Source organism: Asterias amurensis, chromosome 1, assembly GCF_032118995.1.
Source record: "Asterias amurensis chromosome 1, ASM3211899v1".
NCBI lineage: Eukaryota > Metazoa > Echinodermata > Asteroidea > Forcipulatida > Asteriidae > Asterias > Asterias amurensis.
The window spans coordinates 1,989,219-2,008,150 of NC_092648.1; the positions used below are offsets into that span (position 1 = coordinate 1,989,219).

An 18,932-nucleotide genomic window follows, 5' to 3' on the forward strand; every position below is an offset into this window, starting at 1 on the left:
TACTGGAAACACTGTATAAACGTGTATGTACCGGTATAACAAATGTGGCACCAGTGCTCGCTTGCACAAACACCTAGATTTATTTTAAATTGTCAGTTTTGACGTGTGGTTTGTATTGAGACGTCACACTCTGCTTAGCAAACAAAAATGATACACAGTAAGTTTTGAAATAAGACCTATAGATCCTCTATGATTGGATATTTGATTTAATCTTCCGATTATCATGTGACCTTAAAGAAACACGTTGCCTTGGATCGGTCGAGTTGGTCTTTGAAAAGCGTTTGTTATAAAATGTATATAGGTAGAAAGATGCTGTAAAAGTAGAATACAATGATCCACACAAACATGCCTCGAAATTGTACGGTTTTCCTTTTACCTCGTCGACTAACACAGTCGGCCATTTATGGGAGTCAAATTTTTGACTCCCATAAATGGCCGACCGTGTTAGTTCGCACAGTAAAAGGAAAACCACGCAATTTCGAGGCAAACTTGTGTGGATCATTGTATTCTACTTTTAAAACATCTTTCCAACCATATGCTTTTTATAACAAACGGTTAAAAACGCTTTTTTTATAGACCAACTCGTCCGATACAAGGCAACGTGTTCCTTTAAAGTTGAACCTTTTGCTGTATTTACCTTTTGCTACTACTAAAAAAATAACGATAATTGAAACAAAAATGTAGAACGTGTCTGGAACACAAACGGGCGCCCTGTATAGTTAGAGACCAATATTCTTACGCCAGTTTTGCATTTCTGTAAACTGAGTTACTTTACGTAATGAATATAACCCCATGACAATAACCTTTGTTTTTGTTTAGAAGTGGAACACTGACAATTTAATTTGTGAATGCGGAAAATAGATTGTATTTTGTGTTTTTTTTAGAACACCATACCCATTAACTTCATTTTTAGATAATCGAAAGCCCAAAGTTGTATATCGTTTGTCTGAATGACCCCACTCACATGTGTCCACTATGATCTCTAAAATGGGTTATGCCCTGTGTTTAAGGAAAAACTGGTACGAGTTCTTTGTCGTGGCATGCCAACTGCTCTCATGTCCGAATGGTCATAAAGGAGATATGACCTATAGACGAATGCTTGGTTGATATACCAGCCACTTATTGCCGAAAAAGGACCGGGTGAATTTCACCAAGAGTTAAGCCTAGTCTTAGGGACCAGTCTTACGTTGTTAATATCTCCTCGGACGAGTCCTAAGTTTTTAGTGACATCGACTCCTGAAAGCCCATTTCAAAGCTGTAAGTTGTCTGGAATCCCACCTCTCCGGCCTCTAGTCTAGCGTTTAATTAGCAGAACTGCATGACCTGCACGTGCCGTTTTGATACCATTCGAGAGTGTTCTGTCGCCTCTTTTGACAAGGAACTCGGCAAACCATTAACTTATTTTCACTATAGCGCCCTCTTTTGTTTTCCTGAATTTTGTTCTGTCCTTATAGACCCAGTTCATGATAAGAGTGATTAAATTCTTTGCTAAATTTTCTTTAAAATGACCAGTTTAATCAGGGTAGTCGACATCAAGGGGATAATCAAGCACATGTACTGATGATCTGTGTACAGTTAACTTGAAACCAAGTTAATTGATAAAAAAACATGATCGGTGTCATAATAGCACAATTGACTAAATCATCAAACACTTGAATTCTACAAATAACCAGCGAGTTCCTCATCGTAACTTTGTAAAACTTCGTAGCCGTTTCAACACTTCCAAGCAAACGTAACAATTTTACCAAACACATTTTACTCCTTAACTTTCGTTAAACTAAATAACTTACGGTAATTAAATTGGAGTAGAGTCCGTGGCTTCACACTGCCGTTGCTGTAGAAATTGGTCAAGGCTGACTTGACTGAGTACACGAAGGTGGATCTCGGCCATCCCTTTGGATGACCAATACCGGTTATGGGGCTGTAACCACTCGCCTGCTGGTTTGGTCGGCAAACCTAACACACACTTGCAACACGTCCTCTCTCTCTCTCAAGCTCACTTTGCTTTTAGCTTTGACAACACGTTTTTACACTCCATTACCTCTCCTTTATCCAACTGTTTCAATGAAAAGATATAGAGCCATTTGCAGAAAATAAGGGGGTTCTGTGACCATAGTTACAGAAGGATGGCACGCGAACTATGCCTGAGATAACATAGTTAAACGGGGCGTTTCTTGCAAAATCGACGCGTGTGACGTGACAGAAATGCGGCAATGCACGAAACATTTTACAAACGGCAGGTTTGTGAAATTTAAACCAGATCGCGAAAAAGTAACAATGAAACAATAAAATAAGTAAACAGCAAGCGCCTCTGACGACAGGGCCTACATATGGTATAGCACTGTCTTAAAGTCCTCTATTTCAAGGCATATATAATATTTTGAGATTAAAAGTGAGACTGACAATTGTATAAGCTTTAATGTAAACAATTTTTTTAAGGAAACAACATTTTTAGGAAAAAGTGAATTCAAGACGTCAATAAGTAACCGTACTTTAGACTTGAGTCATGCGATATTGGTTAGCCGATCTGAATGAATCAAATCATGCGAAAACAGTTATGATGGCCTGACATATCGACCCTAGCAGAGTCTTTCTCGAAGACTTTAAGACAATAGAACACATCACACATAAACAGGTAAATGAGTGTAACAGAAATAGTGGGCTGGTGGCGCCCTTTATGTAGCTCCACAAGGGCAACGATATTACCAGATCTTAACTTAAAAATAATTATAAAAGTGCATGTGATGCAATCTCTCCAATCAGTAAATACTACGGGATGACAACATTTCCATAAATGAATATTCATTAAATTCAACCGAGTGACACTAAGACCAATCACAGGCTTGACATACCACATCAATTAAGATGTCTATTAAGTCATGATTCACCGCTTATCTAAATGGGTCAGTGGTCAGTCAACACCTTCCAATCCACTCGATGCCTTTAAACCGGTTAAACGTTTACCTGCCTTTAATCGATAATGGTTTAACATCAACCAGCGCAGTGATTGCGTTTGTTATAAGAGCAGCGACAGCGCGCAATTCAAAGCATAAAAATGTTCCCACTTGGTAACATGATATAAATAATAGCCTAGTTTATGACATCAATCTAGAAATGATCGTGATTAATGACCATGATCACAGGCAAGGGGGTCCATTATTCAAATCAGGATCATGAATAATTCATGATGTATGAGACTCAAATTGGACGAGACAACAAACTGGCCGGACTGGCAGTTTGAATTTCACACTTGACAGCGCGGGCTGTATATAGACGACTAGCCATGTATTAAAATAGCGCTACTACACCGTGTAGAAGTAGCAGAGAGCTGTCGCCTCGGCACGTGAGGCTGTGTTTGGTTGAAGACATTGAGTTTGGCATTGCTAAGGATGCACTATTCTCTTCCTATAATGTGTAAATACTAATGCCATGTATTCACAGTGTTAAGGGTCTAGTGATGGTAGTAAGGGCGTGGTTTGAGTCTTCATAACATCACTTTGGGTTCAACATCATCCAAGCATCCTCACAATGCGTTGAGTCCGCACTGATTAGCGTAGCCCAACGTCAGGTGAATTTAACGTGGTACGTTTGCTATGTGTATTACACGAACCCTGGTGCAACTGCAATGTGGATGCCGTGAATAGGCCAGCTCAACAATGACCATCGTCTTACAAGAAAGGCCATGACGAACAATGTACAGCCTCCTTCAGTTGAGGTAAGTCTACAATAATCTTCATATTTTTTTCTTTAAAGACCCCCAAAGACCCCGTTGGCTTTATTATAGATGGTGCCTAGTCCCCGCGACACAATTCCCTACACGTTCCACCAAACGATCAAAACGATACTGTCACTTTGTGTGTAGGAAACGATGACGCACGTGTTTGATTCATATTGTGTTTTTTTTTTGCGTTAAAGGCCCTGGACACCTTTGGTGATATTATCAGAGACCAGTATTCTCACTTAATGTATATCTCTACATATGCGTCAAATAACAAATCTTTGAAAATTTTGGCTCAATTGATCATCGAAACAACAGTGCAAAAGAATAGTGAAGAAGGAAAAAAAAAAAAACACCTTTGCTGCACTAGTTAGTGTGGTTTCAGATGCCTATTAAAGAATACTTCAGGCCTAAAGTCTTTTAATATTTGAGTGAGAAATTAACCTTAGTCTAAAAACCACGTTGCTTCAGTTGGAGCCGTTTATCACAATGTCTTATATACTATCAAAAGCTCTCCATTGCTCATTACCAAGTTTTTATGTTAACAATTATTTTGAGTATTTACCAATAGTGTCCAGTGCCTTTAAGAGTTTCTATGGCAATGATAATGAAAACACTCAAACCAGAGAAGCAATTAGACAACAACATTCTTAAGAGTTCACTTTGAACTAAAATCTGTATTTTTTCTGCGTTTATTGGGTCTATCTTGAACCAAGACTTGATTTTATTCATGTGAAGGTTTTGCTTGTATGTCTTAGGGAAAATACCATGGTCTCTCGAAATATGAAAATCCATAAACAATTATGATATATATGTACTGGATATTATTATTTATTATAACATGTCGAGGCTGATTATTGCTGATCGTATTCTTGGTGTGTTTTGTGCACTACTGAGGTCATTCTCTTGCAATTTGAGAATGAGTGCCCCGTGAACATGTCCGATTGATCAAGTTATCTCCAACCCATACTTAGGGTGATCTCTTACAATTTCCTTGCAGAAAGTTTTGATATCGAAGAATAGTAAGCTATCCAATGTAGCTTACAATTCTGTGCTACAAAATCAAACAGGTAGTTCACAGGCGACAAGTTGCAAGGCACTATCCTTGCACTAGAAAATAAACCTTTACTAAAAATGTTCAGATAAATCAATTGGAAGTAAGAAACTCCAAAAAGACAAAAAAATAAATAAAAAATAACGTGCCGTTATTTTCTAAAAAGTACATCTCCATAATAATATACACTTAGGTCGTCTCTTAATTACCGTTGTAAGATATTCCCAACAAGGTCTTTAGTTTGTTTGTTAAGAATTTGTCGTGTTTTTCTCTTTGTTTAGGAAATTGTAGTTCTGTAGATGTTGTTTGAGGGACATATTCTATATAGAGATTTTATCTTCAAATATTCAAAGCATTAGTACTCGATGTGGCATGGTGTACCTCTAATGTGTCTTCATTGTGTAAGTGTAATCTCAGGAATTCATTATAGGGAATAGAGTATTTATGTACAAACGGTTGTGGGTTCGAGTCTAAAGCTAACCGTTGTTTTCACAATGACAAGAATAAGTATTGTCGTCGTAATCACAACTTCTTGATTTGTGCTTACATAATCGTAGACGTTGGACCAATGTTTGTATGTGAGAGATTGGAATGTTGCAAGCAAAAACAAATTCTTCTTCTTCTTTTGGGTTTTCCGAACCATACGAAGCTAGCCGCTGATTTCACAATGACTAGAATAAGTATTGTTGTCTAGTTACTGAACCACAGTTTCTTTATTTGTGCTTTGAATATACTTGTAGACGTTGAACCAATGTTTGTATGTGAGATATTGGAATGTTGCAAGCTAGGTTTTTCTTTTTTTTTCTTTTGAGTTTTTTTAACCATACCAAGCGAGCCGCTGATTTCACAATGACTAGAATAAGTATTGTCAACTAACTGAACCACAGTTTCTTGATTTGTGCTTACATAATCGAAAACGTTGAACCATGGTTTGAAAGAGAGAGATTGAATCTCATACGAAGCTGGGTGTTTATAGCCCCTTGTGGGAGTTTGCCGAATTCCTTTGACGGGAAGACCATCTTAAAACATATATCTATACAAAAAACAAATTGGACAATTACATTGGCTGCCACATAAATAGTAAACAAAATTCGCTCTTATCGATACGTACACGATAAGTTTAGACTTATCGTGTACGTACACAGTTATCGTGTACGTGCCAATAATAAATATTTGAATTTATTCATGTTGTATCAATACCTTTTCATAGACAATTGTCTGTTAAAGCATGAAATCTTTTGAGGATACCTTTGCCAATAATATTGAGAGTGATATACTTTATAGTTTGTATTCAACTGGTTGCAGTACTTGTTGACTGTCTGACATAAAGCTACCTACTTCAGCGGGTTCCAAATCGGATTCCGAACACGTTTGTCACTGACTTCTTTGTATATGGCAAAATAGATCGGCAGATTAAAATGAAGTAACTGAAAATAAAAGCAAAAAATGAATGCATAATGTAGGGTGAATGTACTAACGTGTAACAGAAATTAATGGAAGATTTTGATATGACTTATTCTCGAAAATGATACGAAATCCCCCAAACTATGTTTTGCATACAGGAATTTGCCTGAAATGCAGTACATGTTTTGAATTGGCTTTCTGCACATCACTTTAACCAAGTACTACTAGCATTGGCGTCTGGCTGGCACACTCGTTGTCCATGCTAATAAAGCAGGTCCCTGCTCTAAAAGGCATCGTCAGGTTATGAAGTGCCAATGTTTTGAAGGTTGTCCGGGCATGTCACATTTAGACATGTTAAAGTCACTTTTAAATGCAAGAACACGCCTGTACTAAACCTCATATGAATATCAGTTGCCCTCGACTCCGTTGCATGGTGATGCTTTAGTGACGCTTTAGTGGTCTCGATTACACCCATGTGATTTGAGCACCTATGCTTTAGTCATTCAGCAACACGTAGTGAGATCTGCTGTAGGCCCAATGAATGTGTGAGACATCTTTACTGATGTGGAGTAAATTCAATATTGTACCATCTTTGTTTATTTGCTCATAAAATGACAACTTTGTAATTTACAACAGGGGATCCATGGTCAAATTCAGGTTTTTGGTGGACTCATTTTCCAATAACTAGCCTAGAGTCCTTAAAGGCAGTGGACACTATTGGTTATTAATCAAAATAATTATAAGCATAACTTTTCTTGGTAACGAGTAATGGGGAGAGGTTGATGGTATAAAACATTGTGAGAAACGGCTCCCTCTGGAGTAATGTAGTTTTCGAGAAAGAAGGTATTTACCACAAATTTGATTTCGAGACCTCAGATTTCAAATATGAGGTCTCGAAATCAAGTATCTGAAAGCTCACAACTACGTGTGACAAGGGTGTTTTTTCTTTCATTAATATATCGCAACTTCGACGACCGATTGAGCTCAAATGTTCACAGGTATGTTAAATTATGCATATGTTGAAATACACCAAGTGAGAAGACTGGTCTTTTACATTTACCAATAGTGTCCGGTGTCTTTAAAGTAAATTGGAAGAAATTACAAATTTTCAGAGACACTGGACACCTTTGTTATTGTCACAGACCAGTATCCTCACTTTGTGTACCCCAAACATATGCATAGAATAACAAATTCTGACTCAATTGGTCATCGAAGTTTTAAGAACAGAAGAGGAAGAAAAAACACAACCACTTAATGTGTGTGCTTTAAGATGCCGAAAAAGTCTTCAGATCTGAAGTCTTTTAATATTTGAGTGAAGCGATAATACGTTACTTCAGAGGGAGCCGTTTCCCACAATGTTTTACACTATCACAGCTCTCCATTGCTTGTAAGTTTTTATGCTAAAAATGATTTTGAGTAATTACCAAAAGGGTCAAGCCGTAGATTTCACCAAACTCTTCTTAACTTGCGATTAGTCTCAGGACTTGGGACGAGTTAAGTTCCGTAACCATTAACGTTAGGACGAATTGAACATACCCTATAATCGTTAAGCTTCCCTGGGTCGACCCCGGTGTGTGTCGGTGTTTGTTTCCCAGGCGAACGTGGGTAATTATCTGCACACGTTCATCCTGGAAAAAAAACCCGCTACACACCGGGGTCGACCCAGGGAAGCTAAACGAACGCACCCTATCTAGGACACGTCCTCTGTACACAGATACAGAGTCACTGTAGTACAATCAGAAAGTGTAAGACCACCATGGCTAGGCTTCATCCTAGTGCATTCATACCTATTTGAAACTCTTTCAGAATGACATTTAAAAAAAACCATGACGACGTTGGATATCAATGAGTAACTAATGGGTCTGATATTACAAAGAGCAAGCTCTGCGTCAGTCAAATATGAAATTCAATGCCGTTTTGAATGAATCCAATCAAAATTCGTAAGGAACAAGCTTAAAATTATCTGTAAAAAAAAAGCGCAAACCATACCTTCGAAATGTGACGTCATCAAACGTTTTGGATTTTGCCAAAACTGCACTGGTATCAAATACTGATATTTTACACCAGTGTACATCTAAGCAATAAAGAATTCATTTTGAAAAAGAAAATCACATTTTCACTGCTTGATCACCAAGCTCATTTAACCACCATGTTTGATCCATGGCTAAATACTGTACGACCTTTTCCACATAGACGCTAATTGTGCCTAATACATCAACATATCTCACTAAGTGTCTGTGTATATTGAAAATACGCCAAGACCTTGGGTCTCCGCAGTGACTCATTGAAAAACCTGAATTTTGTTTTACTCCTTACTCCTCTTTCCTCCATGGTTGTATATTCTCTCCCTGCCACAGATAATAAGTACGTGTACTCCCTACACCATGGCGTCAGCCCTCAAGCACACCACTCGCTTCCATCAAACGTAATTTATTTTAATTCAGTCCAAGTGCTCCCCTCGATTTCACTTTCATTATGCCCTCGCTTTGCCGCTCTTTTTCTCTTCTTCGCGGTTGGTATGATGCGCCGGATACGGGCCGTACTCAGGCAGAACGATGCTAGCTTGCCTGGCTGCCTAGTCCAAGACGACCCTAAGCACATCATTGCAATCGATATGACTAGGTTCTGTCAACACACCGCTGGGTCCACTGCAAATATATCAGATTTACCTTCGCTTTATTAGTCTTTTTTTTTAACCAACCAGATGTAGAACACCGATCTCAACTACTGGCCGAATTATTGGCTTTTCATCAAGCAAGGTGCCACCGAAGCACGATTTCTTGATTATTGGTCAAGTATTGACATAAGACAACTCTGATATCCTTCAAATTCCTTAACATCCGTTTCTAAAACCTTGCCTCCGTTTTTAAATGCCTACAGGGAATTATTTTGTATCAACAGCCATACTGCAAATTGATGTACATTGCAAGCCAAGGCCGCTTATCCTTTCCAAACAAAATCCACTTTATCCACATTGGAGTTTTTAGTAAACCAAACAAGCTCAGATTAAAGTAAAGGGGTATTTCCTTAAAAAAAAACATGTTAACCAAATTTGACAACACTTAAATATAATTACCTCGTACTTTACAAAATAAATGGAAAACCAACGTTAACTACTTGGATGATTGAGATATATACACAAAATTGTCGTACATAGTATTTCAGGTACTGTGGACCACAACCTGCTAGTCAAACTGTCTTTGGACTGTGTAATTTGAAACAGTGATACCATAACTCATAATGAAACCATATATAGCCGATAATAAGAGCTTAAAGGTAATGGACACTATTGGTAATTACTCAAAATAATTATTATCATAAAACCTTACTAGGTAACTTAACATAAAACACTACTTGGTAACGAGTAATGGGGAGCTGTTGATAGTATAAACCATTGCGGGAAACGGCTCCCTCTGAAGGGACATATGTTTTCGAGAAAAAAGTAATTTTCCACGAAATTTGATTTAAAGACCTCAGAATTATATTCTGAGGTCTCGAAATCAAGCATCTTAAAGCACACAACTTGGTGTGACAAGGGTGTTTTTTCTATCATTATTATCTCGCAACTTCGACGACCAAATGAGCTCAAATTTTCACAGGTTTGTTATTTTATGCATATGTTGAGATAAACCAAGTGAGAAGACTGGTCTTTGACAATTACCAAAGGTATCCAGTGTCTTTCAAATAACATAACTCATTTGTTTGTGTTAGCTGATCTAAACGGTCAGGCCATAACTAGCCCACAATGTATAATCAGGACAAACTGCACATTAAGCGGCCTTAAAATAGTTAACCAATATTCTACACCCACTGCCTAATTGCTCGTAGTCCAACCCGTCCCTAAATGTTGCAGTCTAACCCACCACTAGTACCTGAATGTAGCCCAAACCTTGTACCTGTGAAGCCCAAACCATATACCGAAATGTAGCCTAAACATAGTACCTGGATGTTGAATGAATCCACCCATGCATACTCACCACACCTAATACTTGAATGTAGCCCAAACCCTGTTCCAGTGTAGCCCACACCATGTACCTTAATTTAGCCTAAACCTGGTACCTGAATGTAGCAGTGTAGTCAAACATGCACCGTAATGGAGCAGTGTAGCCCAAACCGAGTACCCGAATGTAGCCCAAACCCTATCAAATATAGCCTGAAACCTACAACTGAAAGAGCCCAAACCTTTTACATACAATGTGTGACTAACTATCTAAATCATTGTAAACTTTCATATCCTAAGATACTAAGTAATACTGTAATCGTTATAAAACTTTGTAAAATGTGTAAGTGTACATGTAGGGCAGCAATGAAATAAATGTGTGCAAATACAAATACTAACATTGTACTGAAATGTCACAATGTGTTCCTAAATGTAGCACCAACCCTGAGCATTGCCCCAGCACTAAATCTGTTCGTAGTCCCAACCCTGTACCCAAATGTCACACAAACATGTACAGTTTTCTTATGACCCACACCATTCAAAGCTTCAAACATCAACTATTACTGAAACTTGTAAACATGTTTACAAAAACACCGATGAGTTTGAAAGCCTAAAGACAATACACAAATCATCTTTTGGGGTTTACCAAGGATTCTGATGTTGTTTTACTAGCTTGTTACCATGCTGATATACATCACCGTCTAAAAATTAGGTCATCTTGTAGACGCTGTTCCGAGGTTACTCTAGGTCATACCGACACGGCGGCAGAATCCTCCCCGTGTTTCTGTGAATTATCACCGGCTGATCATCCTTGCTTTGATGGACGAGGATTCATTGATTTACATCAATGGCTTCGGGCCCGAGCTGGAGAATAATAATATCAAGTAGAGAGTGGTTCAAAACATAATGAACTTGTTGCAAATGAGGGTTATTAAAATTCATAACCTGTTTATTCGAGGAGTTAAGAACTGTGTGGGTTTGGGTTTTTTTTTTCAAGGGAAAACGAGTAAGCAATTGTAATTATTAATCAGTTTTGTAAGACCTATGATAAATGAGTTATTATTATTAGATTTGTGATAACACCTGTTTAGCTGACGTGTGCGTTGGTATTTCTAAAGATGTGATTATATATTGGAGATTAAAACTCCGGTAGCTTTAGACGTTTGTTATAATTATTATCTTTACATCAGCGATAAAAACATTTGTCTTTACTACAGGCGAGTATACCTTTGGTTTATGGTGAATTCCATTAGTTGAGCCTAATGTAAAGATGGATGTTATATCCAATAAAACTAACATGTGAAAATCCAGAGCGGGTATGTCTAGACAATCTGAGAAACGTTACTGCAGTAACGCTTCTCAATTACGTTTGAGAGTAATAACCAAACTCATACCTTCCCTAGTAAACACCACTCTCTAAGTACTTTCCCAAGTTCTGTGAAAAAAATATAGGTAGATCACTCGGCTCGACTATGTTATTTCTTATAGGACGTGGTGTTACCGCAAACCTTTCTATAATTATAGGACCTTCCCGTCATTTTTCGGCAAAGAAACAGCCTCTTCGTCTTTTAATTTCACTTGAGATATGTGAATTCATGAAGCATTACATTAATTTAAACTTATAAGCCCCCATGCGAAATGGACTTTTACAGTACTTAAGGCGGGATAATGTTCTTTGATGGATTTTAAGATGAGATGGTTTCAGATTGAATTAATCGGTTTTGTGATTTCCATTTTAATCAAATGCTGTACTCTGTCGCCAAGAATCAATTTCTACCTACTGCACTCATCATGATTAATATATATTTCTGGTAAAGCGACCAAGGATGCCTCATAAGTGAACTTAATCACTGTAGCTTGCAAGCCTGAGGAAACATGTAAATAAGGGCGCTTGGAATGTGAACCATGAACACCAGGGTTAACCCCTACTCTTCCATAAAATGTGCTCTGGGTTAGTTTACGTGCGCTGCCAATCCATAGTACACAGGACCTACAGCCCAATGTCCCATCCGAAGGACGAACAAGTGAACCATGAACACCAGGGTTAACCCCTACTCTTCCATAAAATGTGCTCTGGGTTAGTTTACGTGCGCTACCAATCCATAGCACACGGGACCTACAGCCCAATGTCCCATCCGAAGGACGAACAAGTGTCTTGCTCAAGGACACAAGTGCCACGATCGGGATTCGAACCCCAAACTCAGTGCTGATCAGAAACACATACGCTTGAGACCCACTTGAAACTGACGAAGGCATCAAACATGGGGAACTGAATGGGTAAAAATAAATCAAATCTCAATTGAATGATGAGATGAGATGCGATGCGACGTGATGCGATGCGAAGCGATGTGAGGGATTACATTCTATCCTACACCTACTCGGGACTTAGTCGCAATCCTTCACTCTTCCCTGTCCAGCATTAGTGTCCTCATCTCCTCAGTAGTTAAGATACTAGTCAAGCGGGATTTGAATCTGCGACCTCTGGGTTTACTTCATACGTTGCAATGTTTCTTTGTTCACCCCTAAAATGGCAATAATCCATTTCCAAAGAAGGAAATGAACAGCTAATTAAATCGGCTCGTTCGCTTTCAGCCCTTATAATATGCACAAATTCAACCCAATTGCAGTTGAATTGTGCTTTGCTTGTGTAGACGTTACGGAAATGGTTGTGTTTATGGACACGGAGTCCGCTCATTTTGATATCGTATAGGGTTTACATCCTCCCTGTGTATGAGAAACAGACAATGTGGCTGCTTTAAGAATAAGATGTCTATGCAGGTCATTGTAGAATAAATTACCCGTCTGCAGACGGCAACCATACCCTTGAAATGTGTGCAATTTATCAGGCAGAGCATTTATACAAGACGCCAGTGACATTTCGCAATTATGGGACAACAATCCTTTAATCTTGCTTATAAATCGCATAAAATGATAGATTTGACACTGGATGAAGGCTGCATTGAGTTTCCTTCCTCCATGATCTGAACGACTTGTAATTTCGAAATTTTCGCTTGCATAAGTTGTTGTTGTCGTAGGTCGATACCATGCTGAAACCAAATTCACATTTTCGCAATAAATGTGGACCATGTACGAAATTGCTGTCCGTTCACAAGAAGTTCTTTTGTAATATTCGTGTACAACCATTGAGACAATATATCCAGAAATGTAAAACATGTACAAATTTGCTGTCCGTTCAGACTAGGCTTACTTTGTAACATTTAACAACCATTGATAACATTTCTCCAGGAATGTCGGTTGTTCCCGTCGTGTGAAAAGGGATTTAGCATAGATTGTTTTCGATGGGTGGTTTTGTCTTGTAGCTTGTCCATACGCGCTGTTTAACCCCCATGTATAGGCTTGAGTTACCACAAGCAGCATTAGTCAGTGGACCGTGTATGTTAGGTATTTACTGCATGGGAAGTCATGTGGAGCGAACAGGTACAATACATCAACAGGATAAATAAATGCAGGTTTTATTTCCACATCAGAGACATGAGAGCAGTTCACTGTCTCACCAGTTGATACATTATTGTGTCATTGAATTGACAGCACTCACTGGAGAGCATTATTCTTAATTTGATTTTATTTTCAGACAGTAATCTCAAAACCACCTTACGATTTACAGGGGTTACAGTTAAGGTTAGGGTTAAAGGAACACGTTGCCTTGGATCGGACGAGTTGGTCTATGAAAAGCGTTTGAAACCGTTTGTTATGAAATGCATATGGTTAGAAAGATGGTTTAAAAGTAGAATATAATGATCCACACAATTATCACTCACAATTGCACGGTTTTCATTTTACGTCGCGAACTAACACGGTCGGCCATTTATGGGGGTCAAATTTTTGACTCCCAATAATTTGTCGACGAGGTAAAACGAAAACCACGCAATTTCGACGCATATTTGTGTAGATCATTGTATTTTACTTTTACAACATCTTTCTAACAATATCGATTTTATAACAAACGGTTACAAAACGCTTTTCAAAGACCAACTCGACCGATCCAAGGCAACGTGTTCCTTTAAGATGAGAAAATAAACCCAATATGTATCAGAACATAGGAGTGTCGAAACATGTATGTCGAAACATAGTGGTGTCACCCTGTAAACTTTACTACTTGATTTAAAAATGCACAGACAAAAGGGGGATTTAGCTTGGACTTGTTGATGACCTTATTTCTTAATGAATATAATTAATGTTTATACCAACAGCTACGAGGGAGGGCAACATAAGAAAAGACTTCTCTTACTGTCACAAAACGACTCAAGATCACCACTAGAACAAACACTATAACAAAAAGAGATTTCCATATGGTGCTACCGCAAGCATCACCTAATATTATACTCCCACCATGCAAAGGTTCAAATCATACTGTTTAAGAAGTTTCTTCTTGAGGATTTCTTAAAGAAGAAGTATTGAGCAGTCACCGTCTTAATTCACTTATATCAATATTTGTAAATCCAGTTGTAAGTTTGTACCATTTGCGGGCAGTGAAAGGTGGGTTTACTCTACTATACAGCCGCACAGGCGAGTTATAGTACACCATGCCACACACTATCTGTACTGCAACAGCACACTATACTCATGCACTGCTTATAATGTTATAATACTAGTCTGTCGTTATCTGAATACAAACTCCAGAATATTTCAAAACGATCGATGTTTCCCCAATGCACCCAGAAGGCCTGAACTCCCTTTTCTTGTTACTTGCTGAAAAATGTCGACCGCTTTCGAGTGAAAAAAAATAGATTGATTCCACGCTCTTCATCGGAGTTCCTCGGAGCAAGAAGATGGTTTCGGAACCCCTGGCAAAAGACGGAACACTAGGAATACTCCAACCTCTTCCTATTATGCTCCGTGCCACCTTGTTGAGCTGTCATTTCACTTGTTTTCACCCGGAGCGTTTCATACATCGATCTTACTGTAATTAATATAATCTAAGCAAGAAACCCTTTTTTTCAGAAAGGTAAATAGCTCACGGGGAAAGTGCACGGGAAAATTATTGCGTCGAAATGTCAATCTATATTCAGTATATTTGGGATAAATCCCCCACAGGTTGCACCTTATAGACAGAGAGGCCGACTTCATTAACCTATTTTTACCATTAGTGTAATTAGATTTGTATTCCCTGCCAGAATATTGGCAGATTCGGTTACCTCGGTAGGGGGGCCTATGCCAACAACTGGTGGCATTTCTTGGGTTTATCTGTTCGTGCACAAACTGAGATGTACGAAATAACCAAATGCTTGTCTCTGAAACCATGAGTTAAGGAACATTAAGGAGACATGGTCACAAATATTGCTTAACAATTTTCTGCTAAGCAGAAATGAACGGGAAACTAGTCACAAATTGTACATGTGATGTGGTATTTTGGCTGGTAACCCTGTTCTGGTAAGCGTAATTGTGTTTTGATTAGCTGTTTTGTGCTTTTAAGCAGCTCTATGAAATTGAGCTTGTGGTGGATATATCAAACCATTAAACAAGGAGCATTATAAAGACACATGGGCCCAAATATTGCTGAGCAATTATCTGCTTAGCAGAAATGAGCAGGATACCAGTCACAAGTTGTACGTGTGACTAACATGTAACATTGTTTTTGCTGGTAACCCTGTTCTGGTAAGCGTAATGTTGTTGTGCTTAGCTACTTTTTGTGCTTAACTAACTGTATGAAATTTGGCCCTGCTTGAGATAACATGCAGTGTGTAGGCCAAGAGTTAAAGACACTGGACACTATTGGTAATTGTCAAAGACCAATCTTCTCACTCGGTGTATTTCAACATATGCATAAAATAACAAACCTGTGAAAATTTGAGCTCAATCGGTCGTTCGAAGTTGCGAGATAATAATGAAAGAAAAAATCACCCTTGTCACACGAAGTTGTGCACTTTCAGATGCTTGATTTCGAGACCTCAAATTCTAAATCTGAGGTCTCGAAATCAAATTCGTGGAAAATTGCTTCTTTCTCGAAAACTACACTACTTCAGAGGGAGCCATTTCTAACCATGTTTTATACCATCAACCTCTCCCCATTACTCGTTACCAAGAAAGGTTTTATGCTAATCATTATTTTGAGTGATTACAAATAGTGTCTACTGCCTTTAATGGCTTATGCACGACTACGTGCATATTTACGTAGGAGTTGAACATTAGTCTTTATATGTTCTTTAGAAATAATGAATGTGATCTATTGGTCTCCTCACACAATGTGATAAATAATGAGTATATAAAATGTTAAAAACCAACAACAATACCACCCTCCCCAAAGAAAAAAGAAAAAAAAGGAGAAAAAAAAACATCTGCTGTTTTGTTTGATTATTGTTGTAATAAGTACAGCTGCGGGTAGAATGCATGTATTGCATTTCAAACGCTGTATTTTGTAGAGTACACTTGGAAGCTGCTTGCTCAGCTGCTGAAAAAAGATTTTCATCAGTGCCATTTTGTCTCTGTGTGAGGATGTTCATACTGATGCATTCGGCCAGCACTTGACTGTCTTGAACCCAGGTCAGATCCGTGAGCACGCGGCACTATAAACACACCAGATCCCTATCGTATTAGGACACAATTGCATCAGCTTCATGTATACATGAGTGTTTTTTTTGTCAGATTTGGGTTCTTAAATCTTGTGAAACTCGAACATGCAACTTAGTTATTTCATTCTAAAGGTTTCGGGTTACCTGGTGATTTTGAAACCCGATTGGCTAAAATAATAAACCGCTAACATGTTTAAAGGAACACGTTGCCTTGGATCGGTCGAGTTGGTCTTTGAAAAGCGTTAGTAACCGTTTGTTATAAAATGCATATTATGTTTAAAAAGATATTTTAAAAGTAGAATATAATGACCCACTCAAGTATCACTCGAAATTGCGTGGTTTTCCTCTTACCTCGTCGACCAACACGGTCGGCCATTTATGGGAGTCAAATTTTTGACTCCCATAAATGGCCGACCGTGTTAGTAAAGGAAAGGAAAGTAAAGGAAAACCACGCAGTTTCGAGGCAAATTTGTGTGGGTCATTGTATTCTACTTTAAAATTATCTTTCTAACCATATGCATTTTATAACAAACAGTTACTGACGCTTTTTAAAGACCAACTCGACCGATCCAAGGCAACATGTTCCTTTAACTTTGAATCTGCAATCAAGAGAAGCTCGTATGCCGTGGTTATCTGTTAGATCAAGGCGTTTGTAGCGAGTGCAATGAACCCGGTCTCTGAGCGCACAAAGCATCAGCTCACAGTGCGAGCTTTATCAGCGAAGCAAGCAGAAAAGGTGAAGACATTTTATTCATTCGTCGGTGATGAAAACAAATTGAACTTATCTTGTATCCATCAAAGTACACGACACGTAGCAGTTGAAAGGTTTCTCCATAACTTAATTTGTCTCCTCTTTTATCACTGTTCACATGGTACATCTTCACGCAAGAAGGACGACAGGAAAACACACGGAAGCTAAGAGAAAACAAATACCGAGATGTTGTTTTTTGAGATGGATTGGTTTTCTCTTAAATTGAAAACCTACGGAATGGATTTTTGAAAACTTGCCAAACCTGTGATTTATTTTCCAATGCTAGTACTAATGGTAACGTAGATAGGACAAGTCAAGCAACACTGACTGTATTGTGATGAAGTAACGCAATATTCTAATTGGTCATTACTCGATACATTGAAAAGGTTAACAAGATTCGACAGGGGGGACTTGCTCCTACATGGTGTGAATATCTCAAGCCATTACGGTAATGAACACAGGCAAGGCGTCGTGAGTGATTCAGCATCAAAGACATCTTTCATTGCACGGGAAATAGGAGTTCAACTCTACTGACCGAATTACTATCAGATAGAGAATAAAAACCATGGAAAGATGGCTAGAGGGGCTAGCTTTGCTGTCAGTCCTAGCATTTTAATGAAAGAACTAGAGCATACTATCTGAAACCTGCATTCGTAAAGCATTGGAATTGACATTTAAAAACTGTGATATGTTTTTAAAGCCGTAAGGATGTATGGAAATACTCTTTTTATGATTTTATATGACGAGTTGCTTCGATGTTTTAAAGACACTGGACACTATTGGTAATTGTCAAAGACCAGTCTTCTCACTCTGTGTATCTCAACATATGCATGAAATAACAAACCTGTACAAATTTGAGCTCAATTGGTCTTCGAAGTTGCGAGATAACTATAAAAGAAAGAAACACTCTTGTCACACGAAGTTGTGTGCTTTCAGATGCTTGATTTCGAGACCTCGCATTCTAAACCTGAGGTTTCGAAATCAAATTCGTGGAAAATTACTTCTTTCTCGAAAACTACGTCACTGCAGAGGGAGCCGTTTCTCACAATGTTTTATACTATCAACCTCTCCCCATCACTCTTTAGCAAGTGAGGTTTGATATCAAGAATTATTTTGAGTAATTACCAACAGTGTCCACTGCCTTTAAACTGGCAACATTAAAGACGTGAGGGGGATACCCTCTGCACCATATCGGAAACGCTATAGAAATCCTGTTATTGTTATTTATATTTATTGTTGGATTCAGATTCAGATTCAGACCCTTCTCCAATCATCTAATGGCAATAGACTACCCTGACAGCCATGTGTATTTACCTTATCGCAAACACTCGCGGAATGAGGTGCATGCTGGTCTAGCTAGCGATCAAGTTTGACCCCTAGCTAGACCAGCATGCACCTCATTCAACTGTTAGCGCTTGCGTAGTGAGTATGTGCGAAAAGGTCTTTATCCGTAACCGAGAATCTACTGCTCTGTTATTCCCAATTTCTGAACATCGTCATCTGATCGTTCGAGAATGCTTCTTGGGAATTGCCAA

The 18,932-nt window shown here is 38.5% G+C and overlaps 1 protein-coding gene across 1 annotated transcript in view; it reads left to right on the forward strand.

The window, feature by feature from the left end:
- Nucleotides 1-3,070: 3,070 nt before the first annotated feature.
- Nucleotides 3,071-18,932, forward strand: part of LOC139943414 (transmembrane protein 151B-like) — a 39,088-nt gene continuing 23,226 nt past the window's right edge. The window contains exon 1 of the mRNA XM_071940233.1: nt 3,071-3,715. Coding sequence (XP_071796334.1) covers nt 3,683-3,715 — 33 coding nt within the window. The 5' untranslated portion in view covers nt 3,071-3,682. The remainder of the gene's footprint in view (nt 3,716-18,932) is intronic.